General features: G+C 37.4%; 2 protein-coding genes across 6 annotated transcripts in view; one reads left to right on the forward strand and one right to left on the reverse strand.

The window, feature by feature from the left end:
* The window catches only part of nphs1 (NPHS1 adhesion molecule, nephrin), a 486,431-nt gene that overhangs the window by 413,702 nt on the left and 46,765 nt on the right, over window positions 1–25,964 (reverse strand). The window lies entirely within an intron of this gene.
* kirrel2 (kirre like nephrin family adhesion molecule 2) overlaps window positions 724–25,964 on the forward strand; it is an 85,811-nt gene continuing 60,570 nt past the window's right edge. For 2 of the 3 annotated variants that reach the window (XR_015508658.1, XM_087283015.1), the window contains exon 1: window positions 727–1,392. Coding sequence is in view for 2 of the 3 variants with exons in the window: in XM_087283015.1 (XP_087139141.1) it covers window positions 1,353–1,392 (40 nt within the window). In the remaining variant the exon portion in view is untranslated. 3 annotated transcript variants of the gene reach the window in all.

The following is a 25,964-nucleotide window of genomic DNA, read 5'->3' on the forward strand; positions in this document are numbered from 1 at the left end:
TTCCTAAAACATGTACTTTTTTGCAGTTATTGTTTTCATTTTCTATTTAATTATGAGGTTTTAATACTTTTTAAGCACTATTTTTGCTGGATTAGCTTGTCAAATAGTCATCAACCACATTTTTAATGTAGGCTACCAAAAACATTAACTAGAAGAATTTTTTTTAATAATGCTTACTTTTTCTAATACAAATCTACTACATTATATATCATTAGAAAAAAGCATGCTGTTCAAGTTTCAGATCAAAAACTAGCCTGTTGTGCCACCGTGATGCCCTGAAATTATTATTTATTTATTTATTGTTATAATTTATTTAATTTCTTTTTTATTTTTATTTTATTTATTTATTTATTTTTGCTTTACATCAACTTTTCGGACACAGATATCCATCCACAAATAAAGCTCTAAACAACAACAACAACAACAACAACTGACCAAATAAATACGTCTCACTGAATCACAGCAGATGCATATTGAGTCTTTATTTAAGGAAACCCCATTAGGATCATCTGCTCCGTAAACTCTGTTTGCTCCAGGACACACCTGTTTACTTTCCCCCAGCAGTTTATTCATTCAGAGGCGCGCATAACCAAGCACCCCCTGTTGTTTAAGGACCAAACACCCTCATGTTAGTCACCCCCCTATAGTTTAAACCCTTAACCAATCGCAGGACCCGGGGGCGTAGGCCAACGGTTGTCCCTAAGGACTGAGAATTACTTCATTCTCAAACTCGATGGTCCCCAGGCAAAGCAAAAAGCGCCTGCGCTATTCACCGTGCCAGCATCCAGTCAGCCAGTAGTAGCCTATACGACAGCCAGTGCGGATCGTATCCTCGCCCCTGCATAACAGGAGAGTGAGCTCGCGGAGACAGACAGCAGTACTGAGGAAGCTGTGCGCAAGAGAAGGCGTTTATATGCGCTGTAGAGCTTGTGGTGCTGAAACGCGCTCAGTTGCACAGGAGCGCGGAGCCCCGCAGATCGGGAGAGAGGGAGATTTTTGCTTTCAGTCGCAGGATTTACTCCGAGCACTTGGATTGATGCATTAAAGCAACTTCAACTGAACAAAACCGAGCGAGGAGATATTCATTCAAGACAAGGAGGACGATCGCAAGAAAGTTCTGAACTTTAAACAGACACCCAGCATTGATGCTCGGATGGCAGTAGAGACTTTCAGCTCTCAGAGCTGATGCTGACATAATCACTTTTGCTTTTCTTTCACATTTTTTACCTTATTGAATCAAGAGGTGGGCGAGGACCAGCAAAAAAAAACACCCTTCTGCGTTCAGTCCGGTCGGAGCTTTCGTGCGCACTTTCAGTCTGGACTGCAGGACAAGTGTTGAAGACTCCGGAAACATGTTGGCGTTTTACATCGCATTGTGCCTTTTAGGAACAGGTAAGACAATCCGTTTTAGTTAAGCAACTAGTCTAAAGCTGAAATCGGATGTGTGTAATTCTGAGCGATGCGCCAACCTAATCGTAACGCGATTATCAGCGGCAGCGCGCCCGGTTCTGAAGTTAACGCAGTGTGTTTTAGGTGTGTCGGAGGTGCGTTTTGTGACATATGAGGTTCTAGTGAGACCCTGGCGATACACTGGGCGAGTGGCACTGCGCCAAATGCAAACAAGGCTAATTTGGAAATTAAACTTGTTCAGTACAGGCGTGTTCTCCAGCATAATGCTGCGGTTGTTGATCTACAGCTCTCTGCACCCGTGCAGAAGTACTGTGGCTGTGTCATGATGATGCACTGATGGCATTATATTGCTATATTACTGAAATGTATGGATTTGTATGGCACACTAATTAGGCTACTTAATGGTGCATGCCAAAACATGCTAATGTCATATAGCTTCATCAAGTGCTGCTTCTACTTATGTAGTATTTTGTGTCATACTGTGTAGATATTAAGGAAAAACACTCAGATATTGGCATATTCATCTTAATATGGTGTTTGTGTATGTGTGATGGATCTAATGAATGTGCTTTGGAAACTTTTTTGTAATCGGTATGGAACAAGTGGGTGTAATTCTGACTAATGCATACCTGTGTGTTTATACTAGACCTGAGGGTATACTGTACATGAGTGACATGTTGATTTGAGTTACTCAGTGCCCCATTTAATGGCATCGTCTAGACAGCAGACTTGGAGAAAAGTTGAAGAAGGAACCAGGTGTGACCATGATAGAGTGATAAGGGTTTGAAAGTGTGTTAAAAGCCATAGAGGTCTGATGCATTAAAGATGTGCTGATCACAGTCTCCAAAACAGAAGAAACACCTCTTAATAATTTCACAGCAAACCCCATCAGGAAGTCACCATCTCCTCTCTTCTCTCAAACAGAATAATTGAACAGCATTAAATAAATATAAATGGTGCTGGGCAGAGGTGCGACATTTCTCTATACAGTCTAATGGGAGCCGGGAATGCGCGCGATCTGAAGGATTATGCTCCTCGCAGTGTTGATTTATTCATTATTTTGTACTTTATGTAGTAGTGGCCGCGGGCATCTCTCGCAAGCCTGATCTGCTGTGAGTGTGAATGAGCTGGCGATCGTCTGCTGCACTCAGCCTCTTTGTTTCTGATGGAGTGGCAGCGCTGCGGAGAAACGGAAAACGGGAGACACTCTTTTAAAAATGACCCAGTAGAACGCGTTCCAAAGGGGGATTCTTTCATTAAAGGAACATTTCGAACGTGCTTTAGTAGCCTATATACGCTGATGATGTGTACGGAACGCCACTCTGACTACGCGGAGAGTGCAGCAAGACTGATGAAATGACTCTCGTGAACAGGTTCTTTATAGTGAGTCATAAACATAAAGGGAGACTGCTGTAATCCGATTCCCGACTGAATGATTTGTTATGAACTGGTTCGTCTTAGTGAGTCGCGAGCGGTAGAGTTCAAATAACGAATATGACTCTAATGAGTCGGTTCTTTTTTGTGAATTAAAAACCACGCCGTGACCAATGTTGTTCGATTTCCGAACAAATGACTCCCATGAGCCGACTCTTTATAGTGAATGCAATTAAGCGGTTTTAGATGAGAGTGTGTAAAGACCATTTTGAGGGAAGTAAACAATAACAATGGTCTTAACGTATTTCCAGTTTTACGTTTCTCGAAGTTTCCGAGAACCCAAAAAGGTATACGTTGATAAATAATGCTGTGATAGTTGTTTTAACGTTGAGTTATGGTTGAATTCCCTCTTTTTACATTTATAAAAAGTTTGACAAGCAGGAAATGTTCATAACATCCCCACATTGAAATGGTCTATGCGTGTTTTACTCGACTCTAAACAAGAATTGTTGTGTTCTTTGGTGTGTGTGGCTTACAATGTAAGCTAAATATGTAAATATGATCTGTGAAACGAATTAAAATGCGTTTTTTAGCCTGGTAATATTAAGGAATGCCAGGTTTTACACAATTCCTTTATATTTTCCCAACAAAAATCAATTATGTTAACTTAATAGTAGCTAATAGGTTTTTTTTTTACAAATTTAAGTCAATTGAACAAAAAACAATTACGTTGTCCCAAAAAAAAAAACACAAAACAATACACTGTAAAAAATGCAGGGTTCCACACAATTCATTCACGTTGTCCCAACACAAATTGATTAAGTTAACTAAAAGTTTTAATTTAACTGGATTAAACATAAAAATAAAGTTATCCCCATGAAATCTCAAGAATTGTGTTGTTTCAGCTCCTTTTTAATAAGTAGTTTGAACAAGCAGCAAAAGTCATTTTGATCGTCTTATTATCTTAGTAACCTATTTGTATTTTTCCACCTCAGATGTACATCTTCCCAAACATATAGCCTAACAAACAACTGGAGATGTTAAATTCTTAACAGTTCTCTTCCCTGCAGAGTGACACTGTAGAATATGCATGTGAACTTTTTTACAGCACCACAACATGCAATTTGAATCATATGCAGTAAACAAGTCTGTGCCTACCCGGTTTGTTTTCTGTAGCATTACTTTTAAAACTTCCAAACTCTTTCTTCTCTTTAAAGTATGCTATTTGATGTTAGCTGTGTTTGATTTTGCACAGATTATTTTACACCACAGGTGGCGCTATACTTGACTGTGAAAGGTTGATTCATTTGCAGAGTAGTAGCTCCAGCATCCTCGAGCCTGGCCTATTTTTACAGTGTGTCTGTTGTTTCCACGCCTTTTAACAAATATTTTATTCATCGGGTGTATTATTAACGCCGGCTTTGATTCTGCTTGAGATAAAGGCTTCAAAATCCCCCGGCCCCCTCAGATCCAAAAGTGTTTCTTCTCCCAATTAACGGCGTAACCGCAAGCGAGGCAAAGCGCTTTCGGTCGGCACTCCAGTAAACGAATTAAAAACAAATGTTTATTGGCGGTTAAGCTGCGCTTTCTGTCTGTCTCTTTGATAAATGAGGCCGCCGTATTGACACGGATGGAGGCGGTAATTAAATTTAAATGTTGAATCTAAATGCCTACCATCACTAACTTAGAGGGAATATATAAATTAGACGGAAATGTTAATAAAATGCCTGCCTGGTTCACAAATAGCCTGTAAATTTATAATAATCACCACACACAGCATAAAATAACACTATGAATCAGTTAAATGGATAGTTCACCCAAAAATGAAAGTTCTGTAGTCATTTACCTTCGATTTTAACACAAAAGAAGAAATTTTGATAAAAGATCGTAACCGGTAACCATTGACTTCCATAGTATTTGTTTTTCCTTCCATAAAATTCAATAGTTACAGGTTTCCTTCAACATATCTTCATTAGCATTCAACAGGAGAAAGAAACACATGAAGGTTTTGAACCGGTAACCATTGACTTCCATAGTGCATGCTTTTTGTATCATAAAAGTCAATGGTTACAGGTTTACAGCTTTCTTCAAAATAATTTGGTTAGTATTCAACAGGAGAAAGAAACATGAAGGTTTGGAACCAGTAACCATTGACTTGCTTAGTACTTGCTTTTTTGTACCATAGAAGTCAATGGTTACTGGTTTCCAGCTTTCTTCAAAATATCTTTGTTAGCATTCAACAGGAAAAGGTTTGGAACCGGTAACCATTGCCTTTCATGGTATTTGTTTTTCCTAATATAAAAGTCAATGGTTACTGGTTTCCTTCGAAATATTTTCATTAGCATTCAACACGAAAAAGAAACAAATGAAGGTTTTTAACCGGTAACCATTGGCTTCCATAGTACTTACTTTTCATACTATAGAAGTCAATGGTTACTGGTTTTCACCTTTCTTTAAAATAACGTTGTTAGTATTCAACAGGAGAAGGTTTAAAACTGGAAACCATTGCCTTTCATGGTATTTATTTTTCCAAATATAAAGTCAATGGTTACAGGTTTCTTTCAAAATATCTTTATTAGTATTCATCAGGAAAAAAAAAACACATGAAGGTTTGGAACCAGTAACCATTGACTTCTATAGTACTTGCTTTTCCTACCAAAGACGTCAAAGGTTACTGGTTTACCAACAAATATCTTTGTTCCTGTATTCAACAGGAGAAGGTATGGAACTGGTAACCATTGCCTTCCATAGTACTTGTTTTTTATACCAGAGAAATCAATGGTTACAGGTTTCCAGCTTTCTTCAAAATGTCTTTGTTAGTATTCAACAGAAGGTTTGGAACTGTTAGCCATTGCCTTGCATAGTATTTGTTTTTCATAGCATAGAAGTCAATGGTTACTGGTTTACAGCTTTAGTGAAAAAAAAAACACATGAAAGTTTAAAACAACTTGAGGATGAGTAAACAGTGAGTCAATTTAACATTTTGGGTGAACTATCCCTTCAAACAAGATAAATAACTCAACAATTGATTACATTTTTGTACAAATCAGAGCTTTATCAGAGTATTTCTCTTCAACAGCTATTAGTTACAGCTACTTTGTTAAGTTTCTGTCTTGTTTAGGGGGGTAAAATATGACCCTGGCAGCACTCTGGATGTTTTTGTCATCATTAAGTGGGTGTGTTAAGTAAAACAGAAGGAGGGGGGTGAGGGAAGAATAGGATGTAGCCGAGCAATTCTTTGACAGACTGGTGGCAGCTGCTTTGGGAGGAGCAGAGAGGCTCCCGGATGGCCTGAACCACTCATCTCACCTGACATCTATACAAGCAGCACGCCACACTCTGAGAAAGCACCACCAGCTCACATCTGACTCACCAGCTCCCTCTCTGAATAATGGCTCGTGGATAGATAGCGCAGAGAAAGAAGGATTGTCCCGGTGCGCACAAACACACATGCTTCCTTACACACTCACCCAGACATATACACACTCAAACGTAGGTGCAAACACACGTCTCTTTTATCTCCAGCCCTCTCTCTTGTTTGTCTTTTCTGTTTGGCTGTCTTTTCCTCTCTCTCACACACACACTTTTTGGTGGTTTGTGAGGACTATCCATACACTGTAAAAATGCTGGTTTCCATTCAATCCCTTCATTTTGTTCCAGCTTAAGTTAATTTAATGGTTTTTACAATTTTAGGTTGATTTAACAATGAAACAATTGATAAAACAATTCATTTAAAAATAAAAAAATCAAGAATTGTGTTGTTCCAACTTGTTTAATTAAGCCAGGAGTGTCCAAACTCGGTCCAGGAGGGCCGGTGTCCTGCAAAGTTTAGCTCCAACTTCCTTCAACACACCTCCTTGGAAGTTTCTAGTGTACCTAGAAAGAGCTTGATTAGCTGGTTCAGGTATGTTTAATTGGGGTTGGAACTAAAATATGCAGGACATTGGCCCTCCAGGACCGAGTGTGGAATTAAGCAGTTTGAACAAGCAGCAAACTATTGTTTTGAGTGAAGGCATAAGGTTGTTTAGACTGTAAAATGCTTATTATATATCCCTTTCCTAAACCCAAATGTCACTTAAAACCTGTGGCAAATTTGAAAAGTCAAAAAACATCCTGTTAAGTATTTTGAATTATGAGGACACATGACATGTCCTCATAAACCACCTCAACATTTTAATACCTAGGTCATACTCATGCCAATATACAAATTTCTTCTCATAAAGAGAACATCACACATGTTGGTTTGTGTGATTTATGAGGACTCTCCATACGGGTAATGTATTTTATAGTCTGAAATAATTATTATATGGGTTTACCCTAGCCCTGAACCCAACCCTCACATGAAATACATTTTGAATGTGGAAAAAAACCTTTGAGTATGATTTTAAACAATTGAAAATAACAAGGACACAAGGTATGTCTTCATAAACCACCTCAACATTATAATACCCATGTCATTATACAAACTTATACTCGTTAAACCAAAACGATTACACACAAGTTGTTTTTTTGGTGATTTATGAGGACTCTCCATACACGTAATGTATTTTATACTCAAAAATTGCTTATTATATGGGCTTACCCTACCCCTAAACCCAACCCTCTCATGAAACCTGTCAAACTTTAAATGTAAAAAACCCTGTTAAGTATTGTTTTAAACTGTTTGAATTTACAAGGACAAACAGCATGTCCTCATAAACCACTTCAACACTGTAATATCTAGGTCATACCTGTTCATTATACAAATTTGTCCTAGTTGAAAAAAACTAAATTAGTGCACACACGTTGTTTTTGTGATTTATGAGGACTCTCCATATTTGTAATATATTTTATACAAAAAAAACACTTATTATATGACCTTACCATATGCATGACAATCACAGAAAACATGTGGCTAATTTAAATGTTAAACAAAACCTGTAAAGTAATATCTTAAACAATTTCAAAACAAAGACACAAGGCATGTACTCATGAACCACCTCAACATTTCAATTCCTAGGTTATAACCATGTCATTTTACGAATGTGTCTTCATAAAAACATAGAACGAGTTCACACACGAGATTTATGAGGACTCTGCATATGCGTAATGTATTTTACACTTTTATACTAAAATGATTATTAAATGGGCTTACCCTGCCCGTAAACCCAACCCTCACTTGAAGTACATTTTGAATGTGAAAAAAAAACATTAATTATGGCTTTAAACAATTTAAAATAACGAGAACGCAAGGCATGTCCTCATAAACCACTTAAGCATTGTTATACCAAGGTTATACCCATGTCATTTTACAAATGTGTGCCCTCATAAATCACACAAACAAGCCCACAGACACACAAGCACACACAATCTCATAGTGCCTGACAAGACGAAGGCTCAGAACTAGTAGCAAAGACTTTGGATTGAAGCAGAGAACATGACAGAGTCTTGAAGAGACCGGCCCCTAGTGCCAGATATTCATGTACATGCCCCTACAAAAGCTCCGCTGCTTCTTTCTCCCAGCCATAATTTGCTTTCTCGGAATGTCCCTCAGTTTCCCGGTGGAATTCCGCTGCACTGTGCCATCGGTATTCCAAGTAATCTCCAACACTGTGCTCTTTTTTTTTGAAACCTTTGGCATGGTGTTGGCAAGTCCCATAAGGCAGCGTTCAAAGGAAGCGTGTTAAGATCATAAGACTTTCGCCCACTGCTTCCTTCCTCCTTAGTGCTTTTCCCTCGTAAAGAGCAAAAGAAACACATAACCGACTATCCCTTTGTGCATTATTATTTAAGTCATTTTATTTTAGCATTTTGTATCTTAACGCACAGTTGTTCACATTACTTCTTGCTTTCCCGCTCTGTAGGGTTGATGATGAGAATCAGCAAGGTTGATGATTGAATATTTAGCTTTTTTATAATAGTATAGTGGAATAGCTAATAAAGGGATAGTTGACCTAACAATGATATACACTCACCGGCCACATTATTAGGTACACCTTCCTAGTACCGGATTGGACCCTCTTTGGCCTTAAGAACTACCTTAATCCTTTGTGTTCAGAGAATTTGTATATTATATATAATATTTTTTGTATATTATATATAATGTATAATATTCCTCAGAGATTTTGGTCCATATTGGCATGATTGCATCTTTCCAAACTTCGATTGTCCAATTTTGGTGAGCCTGTGCCAATTGTAGCCTCAGTTTCCAGTTCTTAGCTGACATGAGTGGCACCTGGTGTGGTCTTCTGCTGTTGTAGCCCATCTGCCTCAAAGTTTGATGTGTTGGGAGTTCAGAGATGCTCTTCTGCATACCTTGGTTTTGACGAGCGGAGTTACTGTTGCCTTTCGATTTTTAGCAGCATATTTTTTCTTTTTCAGGACCATTTACTGTAAACCCTAGATATGGTTGTGCATGAAAATTCCAGCAGATCAGTAGTTTCTGAAATACCCAGCATGTCTGTAACCAGCCATGTTCAAAGATACTTAATTCACCTTTCTTTCCCATTCTGATGCTCAGTTTGAACTGCAGCAGATCGTCTTGACCATGTTTACATGCTTAAATGCATTGAGTTACTGCCATGTTATTGGCTGATTAGAAATTTGCGTTAATGAGCTGTTAGAGAGGTGTACCTAATAAAATGACCGTAGATTGTATATTTATTTATTTATTATTATTATTTTTAAGAAAGCTGAAAATCTGTAAACATTTGCATCCATTGTAGAAAGAACAAATACTATGGAAGTCAATGTTTACTGGAGAAAATATCTTATTTTGTGTTTGGCAGTTCCAAACTGGTTTAAAACCTAGTGAAGAGAGAGTAAATGAGGACATATTTTTTATTTTTTGGGTGATCTATCCCTTTAAATCTAGAACTTGTGCAACACATAACTGTGTTCTAAGATGTCTTGAGCAGTTTGGTTTTTAAAGGCAGCAGAGTCTATGCATTTTTATCTATAATATGGCGATGAAATGCTCATTTCTCATTCCACTAAAATAATTATTACAATCATTAAATATTTGGTAGATGTGTCTAAGGCTCGCTTAAATATGTTCTAGATCATTAGGCATCATAGCGGTGTTGTAAAAGCATTTTCTTAAAGGGATAGCTCACCCAAAAATAAAGAGGCTGCCTTTATTTACTCGCCCTTCACTTGTTCAAAACACATTTGAACATGTTGAACTCAAAAGAATATATTTTGATAAATTCTAGTAGCTTTTCCTGTAATGGGTTGCAGCTGGAAGGGCATCCGTTGTGTAAAACATGCTGGAATAGTTGGTGGTTCATTCCGCTGTGGCAACCCTTGATAAATAAGGGACTAACCCAAAGGAAAATGAATGAATGAATGAAATTCTTGGTGCTGGCACCCACTGTCTTCTAAAGTAATCTCTTTTTTTCTCACTATGGATGTCGATGGGTGCCAACAATCATTTGGGACTCTCATTAATGTTTAATACCACATGAGGGAATGAAAAAAAGTCTTTTTCATCTATGGGAGAACTACCGCTTTAAGTAGGTTCTTTCATACAAAACTGTTTTTGGTTAAGTAACTGACTGACTGTACTGCTTCGGTTTCAGACTCAGCCACATACATGTAAACACTCCAACAAGCAGCTTTGCAGTCTTGTCTTAATGTTTCAGCTTGTTCCATTAGAGGGACAGATAGTTTGACCTGCACACGGGGCCTGCCATTAGTGGTGGGGACTGCTGGGCGCTGAGATTGAGTGGGGTGGTCTGCTGGTATTTCTGGCTTTGTGGCTCTCCGAGTTTGTTTTTCTGAGCTTTTTGTATTATGCATGAGCTGAACGTTGTTGGGGACTGTATGGGGACAGAAAATGACTTTATTATGTATGTGTGTGTGTGTGAGTGTGTGTGTTTTGTTAAAAGCTTTAATATTTGTATTGTATGTACAGGAGTGCAATCGGAGGCTGTATGTCTGCGTGTTAAGAGGGAGTATCAGATAGGGTAAATATTTCAAATTTTCTTCTCACTTGCTTTGCTCAAAGTCACATACAATGGGGAATATAATAAAAAAAAAAAGAGTAAAAGAAATATAAATATAGAAGCAAATATAGATGAAGTAATGAAAATAAAGCAGTAAATATAGATATAAAATATAGAAGTAAATATAGATGAAGTAATGAAAATAAAGCAGTAAATATAGATATAAAATATAGAAGTAAATATAGAAAAAGTATTGAAATAAATAAGTAAATACAGATATAAAAATATAAAAGTAAAAATAAAGTAACAAAGTAAAAGTAAATAGAGATAGATAAATATAGATAACTTAAAAAAGTAAATATAGATATATAAATATAGAATTAAATATAGGTAACAAAGTAAAAGTAAATATAGATATTTAAACAATATAGATACAGTAAAGAAGTAAATATAGATATATAAACGTAGAAGTAAATATAGATAACGTAAAGTAAATATAGATATACAAACATAGAAATAAATGTAGATATCATAAAATGTTAATATAGATATATAAACAGAAATAAATATAGATAACGTAAAGTAAGAGAAGTAAATATAGATATATAAACAGAAGTAAATATAGATAACGTAAAGAATTAAATATAGATATATAAACATAGAAGTAAATATAGATAATGTAAAGTAACTATAGATATATAAACATAGAAGTAAATATAGATAACTTAAAGTAAATATAGATATATAAACAGAAGTAAATATAGATAACGTAAAGTAAATATAGATATATAAACATAAAAGTAAATATAAATAATGTAAAGTAACTATAGATAATTAAACATAGAAGCAAATATAGATTACGTAAAGAAGTAAATATAAATACATAAACATAGAAGTAAATATAGATAACATAAAGTAAATATAGATATATAAACAGAAGTAAATATAGATAACGTAAAGTAAATATAGATATATAAACATAAAAGTAAATATAAATAATGTAAAGTAACTATAGATAATTAAACATAGAAGCAAATATAGATTACGTAAAGAAGTAAATATAAATACATAAACATAGAAGTAAATATAGATAACATAAAGTAAATATAGATATATAAACAGAAGTAAATATAGATAACGTAAAGTAAATATAGATATATAAAATAAAAGTAAATATAGATAATGTAAAGTAACTATAGATATATAAACAGAAATAAATATAGATTACATAACGAAGTTTATATAGATACATAAACATAGAAGTAAATATAGATAACGTAAAGTAAATATAGATATATAAACATAGAAGTAAATATAAATAACGTAAAGTAAATAAATTGGCCAGGATGCTGGGGTTAAACCCCTTCTCTTTTTTGAAGGACATCCTGGGATTTTTAACAACCAGAGAGAGTTTAACAACTTATCCAAAAGCCGGCAATCCTTGAACAGTATAAAGTCCCCATCAATATACTGGGGCATTAGGACCCACATAGACCGCAGGCTAAGTGCCCCCTTCTGGTCTCACTAACACCACTTTCGGCAGCAACCTAGCTTTCCCGTGTGATCTCCCATCCAGGTACTGACCTGCCGCAGCCCTGCTTAGCTTCAGTGGGCGACCATGTGACAGTTGCAGAGAGCTAGCTGCCAGCAAATCTACAGCAAGATAAATGGTAATGTAAATGTAAATACAGTAGTTTTGCTGTGATTGATTTTACTGTAAGTTACTGGCAAACTGCTGCCAGTAAGTTACTGTAGATTCTACAGGGAATTGTTAACAGTGCATGTTTCCATAAAAACGAATGTGCTCAACTGAGTAGGATAAACTTTTTATCTAATAAGAAAACTGCCATAGAAACACCTTTACTGAATGCATTTTAAATAAATCAATTCTTTTGTATAATTGGCATACGTTTATCACGATTTTGTTCTCTTTGACTCACTGGATGGAAACGGTGCTTCATTTAAAAGTACTGTATGTTTTGCGATATTCATACAGTAATACAGCAGTTTCTAAAGTCTAAGACAGAAAAGCGCTTTCATAATTCACCTGTTTTCCCTATCGAAAGGGGTTTGCAAAGTTGGAAGGCAAGAAAGTTGAGTGGTGAGTGTGTGCGTTTGAGTTAGAGGGAGTAAGTGTGTGACACACACGATTCACAATAGCGCCGATGCAGCAGAATCTGTCTGGTGCGGGGAGGACTGCTGCATTATTTAGGAGACGCTCGTATGGCATAGATATGGATGAGTTTTGGCCTGCTTTGATTCGCTTGCACTCTGCAGACCGGAGCGAGATGGACTGGCTGCGAGCGCTTGAGTGCTCTGGGCTCTTTTACAGGGAGAGGTTGGCGCTCGGAGACAAATTCAACATAAAGGTCAGTTTTGTTTACAGCAGAGAGCAAATCGCGAGATTTTCTCCCCAGACAACATTCTAGCGTACGAATTTTAGATGTGTTGCTGGGACTGATGCTGAGAATGACATTCAGGCTTGTGAATAGGTCTCCGGGGATCAGGATTATGCTATACCTTTTCGTTACAGTTAAAAAATAAATAAAGATGAGGGAAGCCTTTGTTGCAGGTAAACAAAATTCTGTAGGTTAAAGGGATAGTTCACTCAAAAATTTAATCAACATTTACTTGCTTCAACCCAGTAGTTTCCTTCTTCTGTTAAAAACAAAATAAGATATTTAGTAAAATGTTGGAAACCTCAAATCACTGACTTCAATAATATAATTTTTTCTCCTATGGATGTTACTCATTTTCAGCATTCTTCAAAATATCTCCTTTTTTGTTCAACAGAAGAAAGACACTCAAATGTGAGTAAATAGTGTGTACATTTTCATCTTTGGGTGAAACATCTCTTTAACATTATATATATGGTAACTCCTGTGGAGAAAAGGCCGCGACTCTTCCCTGTTTTCCATTTTTCCCGCGCCCTCATTTGCCCATCATAGCGTTCAAACTGTGCTTCTGATGACACATACAGCTGTTAATTTAGGGGGGTCTTGAAACAATGGCTCTCTCTGTTTTCCGCCCGAGACATGCTACACATAGCCTTATTGTTTAATTATCTTTCAGACATAAGACAGCGACCCTGGGGTCTCACCCACGTTTCCCCCCCAACCCTACAAACAGACGCGCACACAAGCAAACACTGAGGAGAATTAGCGGAATAGAGAAAAGCAAATGAGAAGGTTTTGGAGGGAAAGGCTGTAATCAGCTTGCCCATGCAGGAGCACACAGATAAAGAACTTGGCATTGCGTTCGGGGGGGCTTTTGTTATCAGCTGTCAGGGTCTCCAGCCCGCACGGCTAATGGCAGAGCCCGGAGGAGAGGTGGCCAGTTGTTCCTCACTCTGGGACAAGGCCATCTCCTCCATCTCCATTGTTTTTTCAGCCTCTCCGTCCACCCACATCCTCACCTCATTTTCCTTGGGCGGAAAGACGAGCGAGTGGACAAAGAGGAATTGTGCTGACTTCTTCCTCTGGAGGAGAAAATAAAAAGAGGGCAATGATGTCATCGGAGGTCTTCAGTTACATTAAAACGGACAGTTTGTTTTTTTCAAGGCCGAGAGTCACTCCTAGAGCGGAATTGTATCTTGTGCATCCCTCAGGATTCCTGTCAACAGGGTTGCTTTTGTGTTGTTGTTGTATGGGGACTGTGTTCATGATTGGATAAACACTGCAAACCCTAATAATTTTATTATTATATAAAGACTACAATATAAAGACTATAATAAAGACTACTTAGATGATTTGAGGAAAGCGATACCCTCAGTTCGTTTGAGTCATGGGAAATCGACAACTCATTTAACTGAGTTGACCAAATGTGGTCTCTTCATTGAAGTAATTTAAATGCTTAAGTACAGATAGCTAAAAAACAGTACAGATAACCTAAATGTTTAACTAAGGGTAACTTAAAAGTTTAGGTACAGATTACTTAAATGCGTAAGTACAGACAACTTAAATGCCTAAATACAGATAACCTAAATGTTTAAGTACAGATAACTTAAACGTTTAAGTACAAATAACTTAAAATGGCTTATAGGCTAAACCTCCAAATGGTCCAGCTTTTTTACTTACTCCCAGGGCCTTTTATATCGAAGTTCAAAATTCGTAACATCTCATTTTTACGAGGTAGGTCGTTGGCCCAACGCTCAACCCCCAACCTGGTGGACCAGGACATGCACAAACACACACACTACGGCCAATTTAATTTACCCAATTCATTCAAATCTTTGGGGGATAAGAAACCCACACCAATAAGGGGAGAACATGCAAACTCCACACAGAAATGCCAACTGACCCAGCTGGGACTCGATCCAGCGAACTTTATGTATATTAATTAAGAAAAATGTATACAAGCATTTAAATATCTACTTACTAATTTAACTTTTCTCTTTCGTCAGATGGTTCAGGTAGTGCCTCTGTCCTGCAGCACTTCAGCAAAATTCTGCATCACAAGCAAACGACCACCTTGTGTAATGTAACATATATCGACCAATCAGTGAGGTTGTCTAGGCAGAATTTCAAGCCCAACCAATCATTTCAAACAGAGACATGGTTAATCGTACATTCATTACCTCTCGATCAGTACTCGTGTATATATATATGTGTGTGAGTGTGTGTGTGTGTGTGTGTGTGTGTGTGTGTGTGTGTATATATATATATTCTAATTATTTTTAAGCAGGTCTATAGTTATGCGGTGGCACGGAGTTAGACCTCTTTCTCGACTTCACACAGAGACAACAATGCGTGCGGCACGACATCACTTTTGCAGAGATGCTATTGGCTATATCCCGGCAAAGTAGAACACAAAAGCAGCTTAAAGCCGAAAGCACAAGTATGGCTGAGGTATAGAGGTATTATAAAGTTGATGACGACAACATTGCCATAGCAAACTGTGAGATAGGTGAACTTAGCATTGCCTGCCAGGTATTTTAAGTTGAGGTGCTATTTGTTTTTCATATTCGATTTGTTTTTTATATTTACTGTTGCACTAAAGTCCAAAAATGAAGAATTGATGTTAGTTATTACTTGATTGTTCAAGCTACCCCACAGAAGTGCTCTGTTTGTTAAGAGAGTTGTTGAATGTTAAAATAAGGTGAATTCAACCAAAAAAATAAGAATCATCCTGGATCTGTTTCTTCACTCTTCTTTATTCTTTTTTATTTATTGTAGAAGTATCGGATGGGGTTTTGGTATCGGTAGATACTCAGGATCAAATGATTTGGACTTGAGGGCAAAAAAAAAAAAACCTGATTGGGACATCCCTAATTAAAAAAGAGGAGAAATTATAAAAATATTAATTAAACGTTTTTTTTTGCTGCCCAATGAGTAAGTTAAAACACCTGTTTAAGTTTTGATGCCAAAACCTGGTATTTTAAGTAATGTCAAGCTTTATTAGCTTTAAATATCTTTAGTATAATATATCTTTAGTAATGACAACAGCTGAGTTTTCAGTGCAGTAGGGTCAGATAATGACTGATATTTGCATACAGTGAAAAAAAGCAGTGTTTACTGCTGACATTACTCCCAGATCACAAAGGGTGAGGCTCAGCAGCCTGAGTTAATTTGGAGAAAATCATTAAAACAATGCCTAAGGAAAGAGACACAATTTCAAACGCTCATTTCCTATTTTTAGAAGCACTTTGCTTGCATTTTTTTTCTCTCTCCCTCTCAAAAATGCGAAAAGTGTCACTCGTAACTGGAGGAAATGCATCACAATTTGGTACGAGGAAGTATTTTGACACAGGCGTGAGTAGAACGAGCTGGGATTTGGTCGAGCGCACATTGGCTTGTATTTTACTATCACCTCCAGTCCTCCAAGACAAAATTTCATATCTCCTGCTGTGGCACAGAATGCAACAGTAAATTGAAATTTATCTTCCGTGTTGTAGCAATATCTGGCCTTATATTATCCTTTCCCTAAGCCCGGTTCTTAAAGATAGCCCTGATATGAGTGGATGTTTTTTCCAATTCCAATTCGGCAATCAAAACTGTTCATTAATTTTTATCTCTCTGTTTATTTATCGAATACGTCTACGTTTGGAGGGGGAAATGCAGCACTGCAGATCATTGAGCAAGATTTGACATTATGCTCCTTTATTACTTATCTGCCCTGGGATTTGCATTTGTTATGGTTATGGATTCGTGCATACATTCATTGATGAGTCAGATGGACTGACGGCTAACAGTAAATTGATTGTCTCTCTCTTGCGCACACAGTTGAAGGGTGTGCCAGAGGGGCAGCTGAGATGAGTGTCTCGTGGTTAAAGCTGCATGCCCTTTGTAGGGTGATTAGTCAAAGCCTGACTGCTTAATTAACGATTACTCCATCACAGTAGACGCTGTGTGTCTGAGAGAGACGGAAAAGCTCTTAAGAAAGCCACAGTCTGATTGTAATGTTATGTCTGTGTGAGGCTTTAGGACCCAACTTTGTCCTTGATATTGTGTTTCAGTGGCATTTAAGTTATATTGGCGCTGTAAAGTGTTGGCATTATAAATTTTGTGCACTATAAAATGCAACACAAACAAATCTGTTAAATAACCGTTTCTGTTTTTTGTTTTGTTTACGGTTATGAATTACGGTGACTCAGTGGTTAGCACTGTCGCCTTACAGCAAGTAGGTTGCTGGTTCGAGCCCCAGCTGTGCCAGTTGGCATCTCTGTGTGGAATTTGCGTGTTTGTAGGTTTCCTCCGGGTGCTCCAGTTTTCCCCACAGTCCAAAGACATGCGGTATAGGTTAATTGAATAAACTGAAATTGGCTGTAGTGTATGTGTGTGAATGAGAGTGTATGGGTGTTTCCCAGTACTGGGTTGCAACTGGAAGGGCATCGGCTGTGTAAAAACATATGCTGGATAAGTTGCCGTTTCATTCTGTTTACCCTGATGAATAAAAGAAATAAGCCGAAGGAAAATGAATGAATGAATTAGGAATATGGAACTTTTATCTTTGCTTTTAGAAATTTGATGTCGAAAATCAAACTACAATTCAACAATGTGACTTTTATCGACATTTTAGTGCTTTGAAATAATACATTTTGTTAAAAAATAATAATATAGAGAGAATTAAGACTGTAAAATAACAGTACTTGTAATTTATTACCAGATTTTTACCATAATTGACAACACCTATATATATATATATATATATATATATATATATATATATATATATATATATATATATATATATATATATCACTTTAAACCAGTGTTTCTTAACCACGCTCCTTAAAGTCCACCAGTTCTGCACATTATCCATGTCTCCTTAGCCAACTACACCTGATTCAGATCATCAGCTCATTAGCAGAGACTGAAAGACATGTAATGGCTGCGACAGACTAAGGAGACATCCAAACATGCAGTGCTGTTGAATGTGGTTGAGAAACACTCCTTTAAACTATTAAAGTCTCAACGGGAGTCACTTTATCGAACTTTCAAGCATCAAAAGTCATTGAAGGAGATATCAAGGTCCCTTAATGCCATTTAAAAAAATAAATAAATTATTTAAAAACTGTTAAATTATGCATATTTTCACAGTGTATTCTGTTGTGGCTATATTATGAATTATTTCATACTAGCATACAGCATTATAGTGTCTTTGAAACCTCTATACTTTTGATTTAAGTTCCTTCAATGCTGCCTAGATTCTGGCTGCATCCAAAATCGCATACTTCCATACTATATAGTATGCTAAAAACAATAGAATTTGAAAAACAGTGTGCGAGAAGTACCCGAAAGACTTGCGCACACAGTTAAAGTGTGTGTCAGAGGGGCAGCTGAGATAAATGTCTCATGGTTAAAGCTGCATGCCCTTTGTAGGGTGATTAATGAAAGTCTGGCTGCATCCAAAATTGCATGCTTCCCTACTATGTAGTACGCTAAAAACAGAAGAATTTAGCGGATTAGTCAAAGTCTGGCTGCATCAAATATAGCATACTTCCATACCATATAGTACGCTAAAAAGAGTAGAATTTGAAAAACAGTATCTAAGAAGTACCCGAATGACCTACTACTTTCGGCGATATTCTGTAGTTCACATCCAATGTGCGCTACACTATCCCATGATACACCGTCAGAGAATTCATGAACAAGAGTGAAGCGATGCAACTGATGGCGGATGTAGTACGTCCGAGTTCCATTCATATTGCTTGCATTCATACTGTATAGAACGTACTTTTCTCACAGTTGAGTAGTCCATTCAAATGCAGTACCTACTGAGTAGTAGGCGATTTCGGATGCAGCCTCTGTTTTAGGATTGGGTCTTTAACCTGTTTGCTTGATAATATGATATTAAACTACAGATCTCAGGCTAGCACAGACCAACTTAGGCCTTCAGTCATGAAGACAGGAACACCCTCATTATCAACTTGTGGGCTCATTTTCTCTCTGTCTTTCTGCATCGCGCATACACACACATCCTTTACCCAAATAGTCCTTCCTCTCTGGAAACCCCAGTGGAATGCGCGCACAAATATTGTGCTTGTGAGTTCGACCGTTAACCATAATACTCCACGCCAGAGAAAAGACCTCACTCATGCTCCCCCACCGCATCAGGGTGAAAGGCATCTCTGTTTGCTTTTCAGACAGCTGGGTGAGAAATTGAGAAAAGCATATATGTCTTTCCTTCTCTCTCTCACTCTTCGCCGTCTTGCTTTTTTCTTGATTGCTGAGATATTACGGCAAGGCTTTGAACGGCACAGTGGGAGGTCGAGGGAGAAGCTGGCCAATTTGCTATCAAGTGAGGAGTGTCAGTCAAGGCGTGTCAAACAAGCATTCGGCCGTCACTCATGTGTCCAAACATGGTAATTTTATCGAGCGATCCAAAGTTATCTGAAACAAGCCAATGCCTTTAGAAAATAGGAGCGGCGATCAAATGATTTGGAAGGTAGGAAGGATTGCGGTAAGGATTGAAAGTGTTTAGACAAGGTGTGGAATAGGGCTGGCCAATACGACAAAAATCTCGTATCACGATACAAGTCCTCTCATATCCTGATAACAATTTATATCATGAGATTGTATATTTTTGGTAAATTAAACCATACTGAAAGTACTATTCCTATTTTTTTTTACATTTTAAATTATATACTCAAAAATCTACTCATGTGATCATATTTATTTAGAACTTCAGGATAAATGTTTGATTTTGAATGTAGAAATACGAAACAAATATCAAAGAAATGTAAAACATAGCAAAAAAGCTTTTCTTTCTTAGACCTTTTATCTTGCTTCTAGTCCAAATCTCTAAAAATGCCTAAATCAAGAAGCATTTTGTAGATAAGCAAAAAATATTGTCATGTTTTAAGACATAAAATGGCAAAATTAAGTACATTTTTCCTTAAAACAAGCAAAATAATCTTGTTATTTGAAATTTTTTTCCCCCTTTTGACATATTTTCAGTGTTGGTCAGTAGCGTCGAAACAAGTAGTGACGCAACTAGCTTAACTACATCTCTCAGTAGCATGAAAATAGCATCACTACTTTCTAAATCATATAGCTTTTCAGTAGCGAAGCTGATTTTTAGTCAAGGAGCACAGTATCGTCAACACAAGCTTCATTTACCAATCAAGATTTACTAAGCTGTGAGGCCAGTGTCTAACCGATGAAATTAAATCCGAAAAAGTCGAGAATGACTACTTTCTGTTTTACGGTGGTCAATTACAAACTTTTTGGTGGGTTACTGCCACCTTTTGCTCCGGTTGGTGACATCACCAACCAATTAGGTTAGCATATTGCTTAATGGAAAGATGACTGAGAGAGAGGACTTACTTCTGAAGCAGGATTCCTCGTGACCATACCCCGAAAAGTACATGTAAGGATACAATAACGTTAATTCTGATGCTGTACTTTTGTTAAAGCTGGTTTGATTTTTAAATGTCTTTTGCTGGTTGAGTTGGTTTTAAATCAAATTATGCCTTTAAGGCATAAAAATTGTCCTGCAAATGTGTTCTGGGGCATCCACATCCAAAAAATACTTTAGTAATTTATAGTAAATACTATAATGTTTTTTAACTTATTTTTTAAATTATATATATATATATATATATAAATATATATACAATATAATGCTTATTTCCAAATATTTCCCTTTACTATGAATTACTATAATATTTTAAATGTGTAACATCTAGTTTTATTGGAATTTTATTTATTTATATATTTTTTGCTGTTATATACTATAATTTGTTTCTGTTTGGTACAGCATATTATTTACAGTAAATAGCTGAACAGAACAATTATGCCTCATACGTTTCATTGACAGTTTTAATGATCACGAAAATATGATTGACTTGGATTTAAGTGGCTTCGATTTAAAAATGAAAATTGCAAAAATAACTTGAATCTAGCTAAGGAACTTTTGCCAAGTAGCTTTTAGCTTAGCTTGCTACATTTCCCAGGGGGTCACTTTTAGTGTAGTTAAGCTACATTTTAAGCAGAGTAGCTAATAACTTAGCTCACTACATTTTTCAAGTAGCTAGCCCAACACTAAATATTTTGCTATTTAATGGAAATACTCTGAATTTTGGCATATTATTTCTTAAAACAAGACACTATGTTTTGCTTGTCTGGAAAATGCTTCTTGATTTAAGATTTTTTTTAGATATTTGGACTAGAAATAAGACTAAAAATTGAAGTAAGAAAAGCATTTTTGCAGTGAATACTTTTCAAAAACTAATGATTACAAGCACAACATAAAATATTGCCAAATAAAATGCAAAATGTAAATCATTGTAAGTTAAAGATTACAAATTTCTCACAATGCTGTTATTAATGTTGCTGTCTCCCTCCCTATAATGGAGTATAATAGTGCGCTCAAATAAATTATCAAAATGTGATCATGTACTTTTGACACCACCAAACAAATACTTTTTTGTCCATAAAATATATATCGCCATATTGAACTGCAGCAACACAGTGGCTCAGTGGTTAGCACTATCGCCTCACAGCAACAAGGTTGCTGGTTTGAGTCCCGGCTGGGCAAGTTGGCATTTTTGTTTGGAGTTTGCATGTTCTCCCCGTGTCTGTGTGGATTTCTTCCGAGTGCTCTGGTTTCCCCCACAATCCAAAGACAGGAAGTATAATTGACATGAGGTGAGTTGAATAAACTAAAGTAGTCGTAGTGTATGTGTGTGAATGAGTGTGTATGGATGTTTACCAGTACTGGGTTGCAGCTGGAAGGGCATCCACTGTTTGAAACATGCTGGATAAGTTGGCGGTTCATTCCGCTGTGGCGACTCCTGATAAATAAAGAGACTAAGTTGAAGAAAAATGAATGAACGAATATTGAATCGTCCTAGTGTGGAAGGCGCAAAAGTCCATGCCGCTTGACAAAGTGTTGTGCCAAAGCAAAAAGCGAAGAGAGGAAAAGAGGGGGGGTCAAACAGATTAACTTCCAGCATCTTAGCTCTGAAGGTAATGGATATCCTTGTTCTGGTGTGAAGGAACCCCTTCATCTGTTCTCCCAGTTTAAAAGTAGGAAACAGAGTAACAAAGACGTGCCGGATGAAAAAGTGACTGTCTGACACAGGAGCCCGGAGAGGGCATTTGGAGACACCTGAGGGCAACGATGAAGCCGTAACAAAGCTTTTGAATGTACAGGTTGGTCGAAGCTGGGTGGATGAAAGGGAAAGCAAAGAAGGGAGGGGGTGTTGATGGGTTGAATTTGATACACAGCCTCTTTTAGACGATGAGGTAATGTCAGGCAGTGCCCCTGGACCTTCCTGATTGATGTATTCCAGCCGCTCCACTTGCTGTGGGAGGGCTGTAACGGATTACAGCTCCGATCCCTGCATGGAGAAAGACAGAGAAACATCTAATGGTGTGTGACTATTGTCTAGGCGAGGCATCCAAACCCTGCAGTTCTCTGCAGAGTTGAGGAGGAAGTTTGCACACACACACACACACACACATACACGCAGGTACACAATACACACTGAAAACAGCTACCTCAGCGTTGTTGCGGAGGATATTGGCTGTTTACTTTTGAAATTCTCTCCCTGCTTCTGGCTGGCTGTAAACACTGGTGTGGGGTGCTTGTCAGTCACAGATAAGGACAGAGATAAATAGGAGAAGGAGGGAGTGAGAGAGAAGACAAAGAGAACCGGGAACAAAGAGAGACAAAGGGGAAAAGAAGCTGCTTGCTAAACATAATGTCTCTTGGAGTGAATAATGAGTCTGTGTGGACAGACGAAAAGTAAAAAAAAGGGATATGATGCTTACATCGGCTAAGCTTTTGAGAACTTTACCAAGCGGCAGCATAAAGTGACACTTTTTTTTTACGCATTTGCATGCATAAACATGCCGATTATGCAGATTAGAATGGAATAGTCCCACAACACTTCTCTTCTACTTCAAGGAGCACTCATTTTACAAGTCACCTAGAGTAATGCGGTTGAGTTTTACCATTTTTTAATCCATTCAGTCAATCTCCGAGTCTGGCAGGAGCACTTTAGCTTAGCATAGACACAGACTATGGAATACACAAGACATGTCACTCATATCTTTTTGAATGGGGGATAGTGTAACTGTTAATATTGTGAATAATGCCCTGCCTACTAGTACAGGAGCCAGTCGTTGATCGATTGAACCAGAGGCTTGAAGGGGCTTGGATCAGACGAGAGTTTCTACAGATTTTGTGTGATTTGAATGTTTAGAAATGAAACTAAGGGACAGTTGTTGTTTAATTTCATTGGTGATTCCTTATATGAAATTCACTCGTAAGCTTGGCAAGCAATTTTACAGAATTTAATGTTTAAATCCGAATCCTTCACCCTATTCAGACAGAATGCCCGAGCATACTGCCTGAGAGGCGTTTCAAAGATGTCGAGTGAAATGACTTGCCTTGAAGGGATTTTGGCAAGGATCATTGAATTGGATTAGATCAGTAAAATCTCACTCAAAAAAACTAATAGACTTTCGATATTTTTTCTATTTAAGGCTTGACCCTTCTGTATTTACACAATGTACTAAGACTGGGGGAAAATGAAAAGTTGTTATTTTCTAGGGCGATGTGTCTAGAAACAATACTGTCTAGACTGGCTGCAGCAGATACAATGATATTACGTGGCGATGCTACCTAGTTGATAGGGATGTAACAATTTACAGTGAGCCGGTTGAAAATCCTTTCAAATATGTGACGATTCAAACCGGTAAATATGTTAAAGGATTATGATACATTTTTTGACCAGAGGGGCGACGCTTTTACAGGTGCAAACTTGCTTTAACTGTGCATCAGCAGGGAGCAAGAGGTGGAGCCAGGGCTGGAGCCAGGTTGGGTGATGAAAGTGAGGACGCCGCCTAGGTCGCCTCTATGGACGCGTCAGCCCTGGGTGGAGCAACAGACTAAAATGACAAAAAAAAAAAAACTGTGCAAATACTGCGAAAGAAGTTTACTTACAATAACAGATCAACAAATATGACACACATAAACCTTCAGCACAGTGAAAAACTAGTCACAGACGTCTATACGCAAAAAAACAATAAGCCAAACCACGCGGACCAAGTGATTTGCAGCTCCACTTGCTCCAACGAGTCCTACGGAGATTACACGGTACATCAGTGTTGTCACGGTACATCAGATGTTTTTCAGACTGAAAGAAAATGTTGTTCTGTTACAAAAGCAGGTATTAGATTACTTAAGCAACTTCTATAAATTAGTTTATGCATATTTTAATAATTTGCTTATAATTATTTAATATTTAAAATGTATACATTAATTATTCATAACCATGTTCAACCTCTGGCCCTATCCTACTATATAAATAGTCATTTTTATAAGCAGTTTTTTATGCCAGTGGCTAGTCGGCAGAAAATTTGGCTTAAAATGTATGCAAAAAATGTGCAGAGTTTAAGTAAAAACTGAAAGGGCTCTTCACCTTATATTTGTTTCAAATAATTTTGTTAAAAAATCATGATTAAATAGTCAATCGTGACATTAGCTTTGTGAATCATATCAAATCATGAGTCAGGTGAATCGTTACATCCTTACTGGCTACCTAACTGGGGACTGTTATCAAGCACTGCGTAGAACTATTGTGCCTACTGTAGCCATGGTACAGCAACAAATGATCAAATTAAAATCGAGCGAGATGCTATGGGTCTAGCCTGATTCAAAGATTTTTGCTAAGCTAAGCTAAGCTAAAAGTGCTCCTGCCAGACCTGAAGATCAGCAGAATGTATTAATAATGGTTAAAACTCAACTGTTTAACTCTAGGCGACTTGTAAGCCTAGTTCCATTAAATGAAAAGACCAGCTTAGACTAGCATGCATTTCTGTGAAGGTGGTATATATAGCCTTGTTGTTCACCAGCTAGTGATGAAACAACATAAAAGGAATATATAAATAGGAAAAGCCATTAAGCAGGCAAGGAAGCGTGGATTGGTTCATGTTTAAAGAAGTGAAAGAGAATTCAGGTCTGACATTAATGCAAACCGTTTGGTATTTTCCCTCAAGCCACCCATTTTTGCTTTCTTTTTGAAAGGATTGAGTATGTTTCTGAGGTGTGACAAAACAGCCTCACCAGTATGCTGAGAAAAAGATGCATTGGTATTGGAGGACACAGCGGGTCTTCCAGCTCTGGGCTCCAGGCTGGCTTTGTACGCAGCAGGCTGCTTGGTTTCAAGCATTCCCAAACAGGGCCACCTGAGAGCAGGTGAGAAAATGAGGAGAGCGTTCCTGCTGGAACTGCACTTCTCGAACTTCTTCTCACTTACAGCAGCAGGCGAAGCAAGATCCTCTCCCGCCTGAAGATACAGGTTCAGCTTTCTCTATGAGCCGAGTCCCACTGTGAGGAGATTTAGTGATGATTTATGAAGCCCCCTGGAAAACAGGCCACAAATGTGAAATGTTGTCATACGATACTGACATCTTGCTTCCAAAGTCAATGTTTTGTTGAGTTTTGGTGGAGCTGCAGCTTTGAGAAAGCTTGTTTAGATATGAAAGGATTTCACAGGCAGAGGAATTTGTGGAAGCTTTTTTTTTTCAGAGTCTCTTTTGAGCTTTATATTACTAGAATTGCCAAAAAAGCTAAATGTGTACTTACTGCACTTTTTAAAACAAGTAAACAGCAATATGATGAAGACACTGTGGTTCAATAAGTAATAAAATTTTTAAATGATATGAATATAAATAAACATTTATTAATTTCAGTTAATCATTTTAATTGTAATCTAGGGCTGGGCAGATTAAAGATATCATATCGAATCGTGATAAAATTTATGTCGATAATAATGATAAGGGTTGTCTCATCTTTGTATGA

Source organism: Danio rerio, chromosome 15 (genome assembly GCF_052040795.2).
Source record: "Danio rerio strain M-AB ecotype USA chromosome 15, GRCz13ab, whole genome shotgun sequence".
In the NCBI taxonomy this organism is placed as follows: Eukaryota; Metazoa; Chordata; class Actinopteri; order Cypriniformes; family Danionidae; genus Danio; species Danio rerio.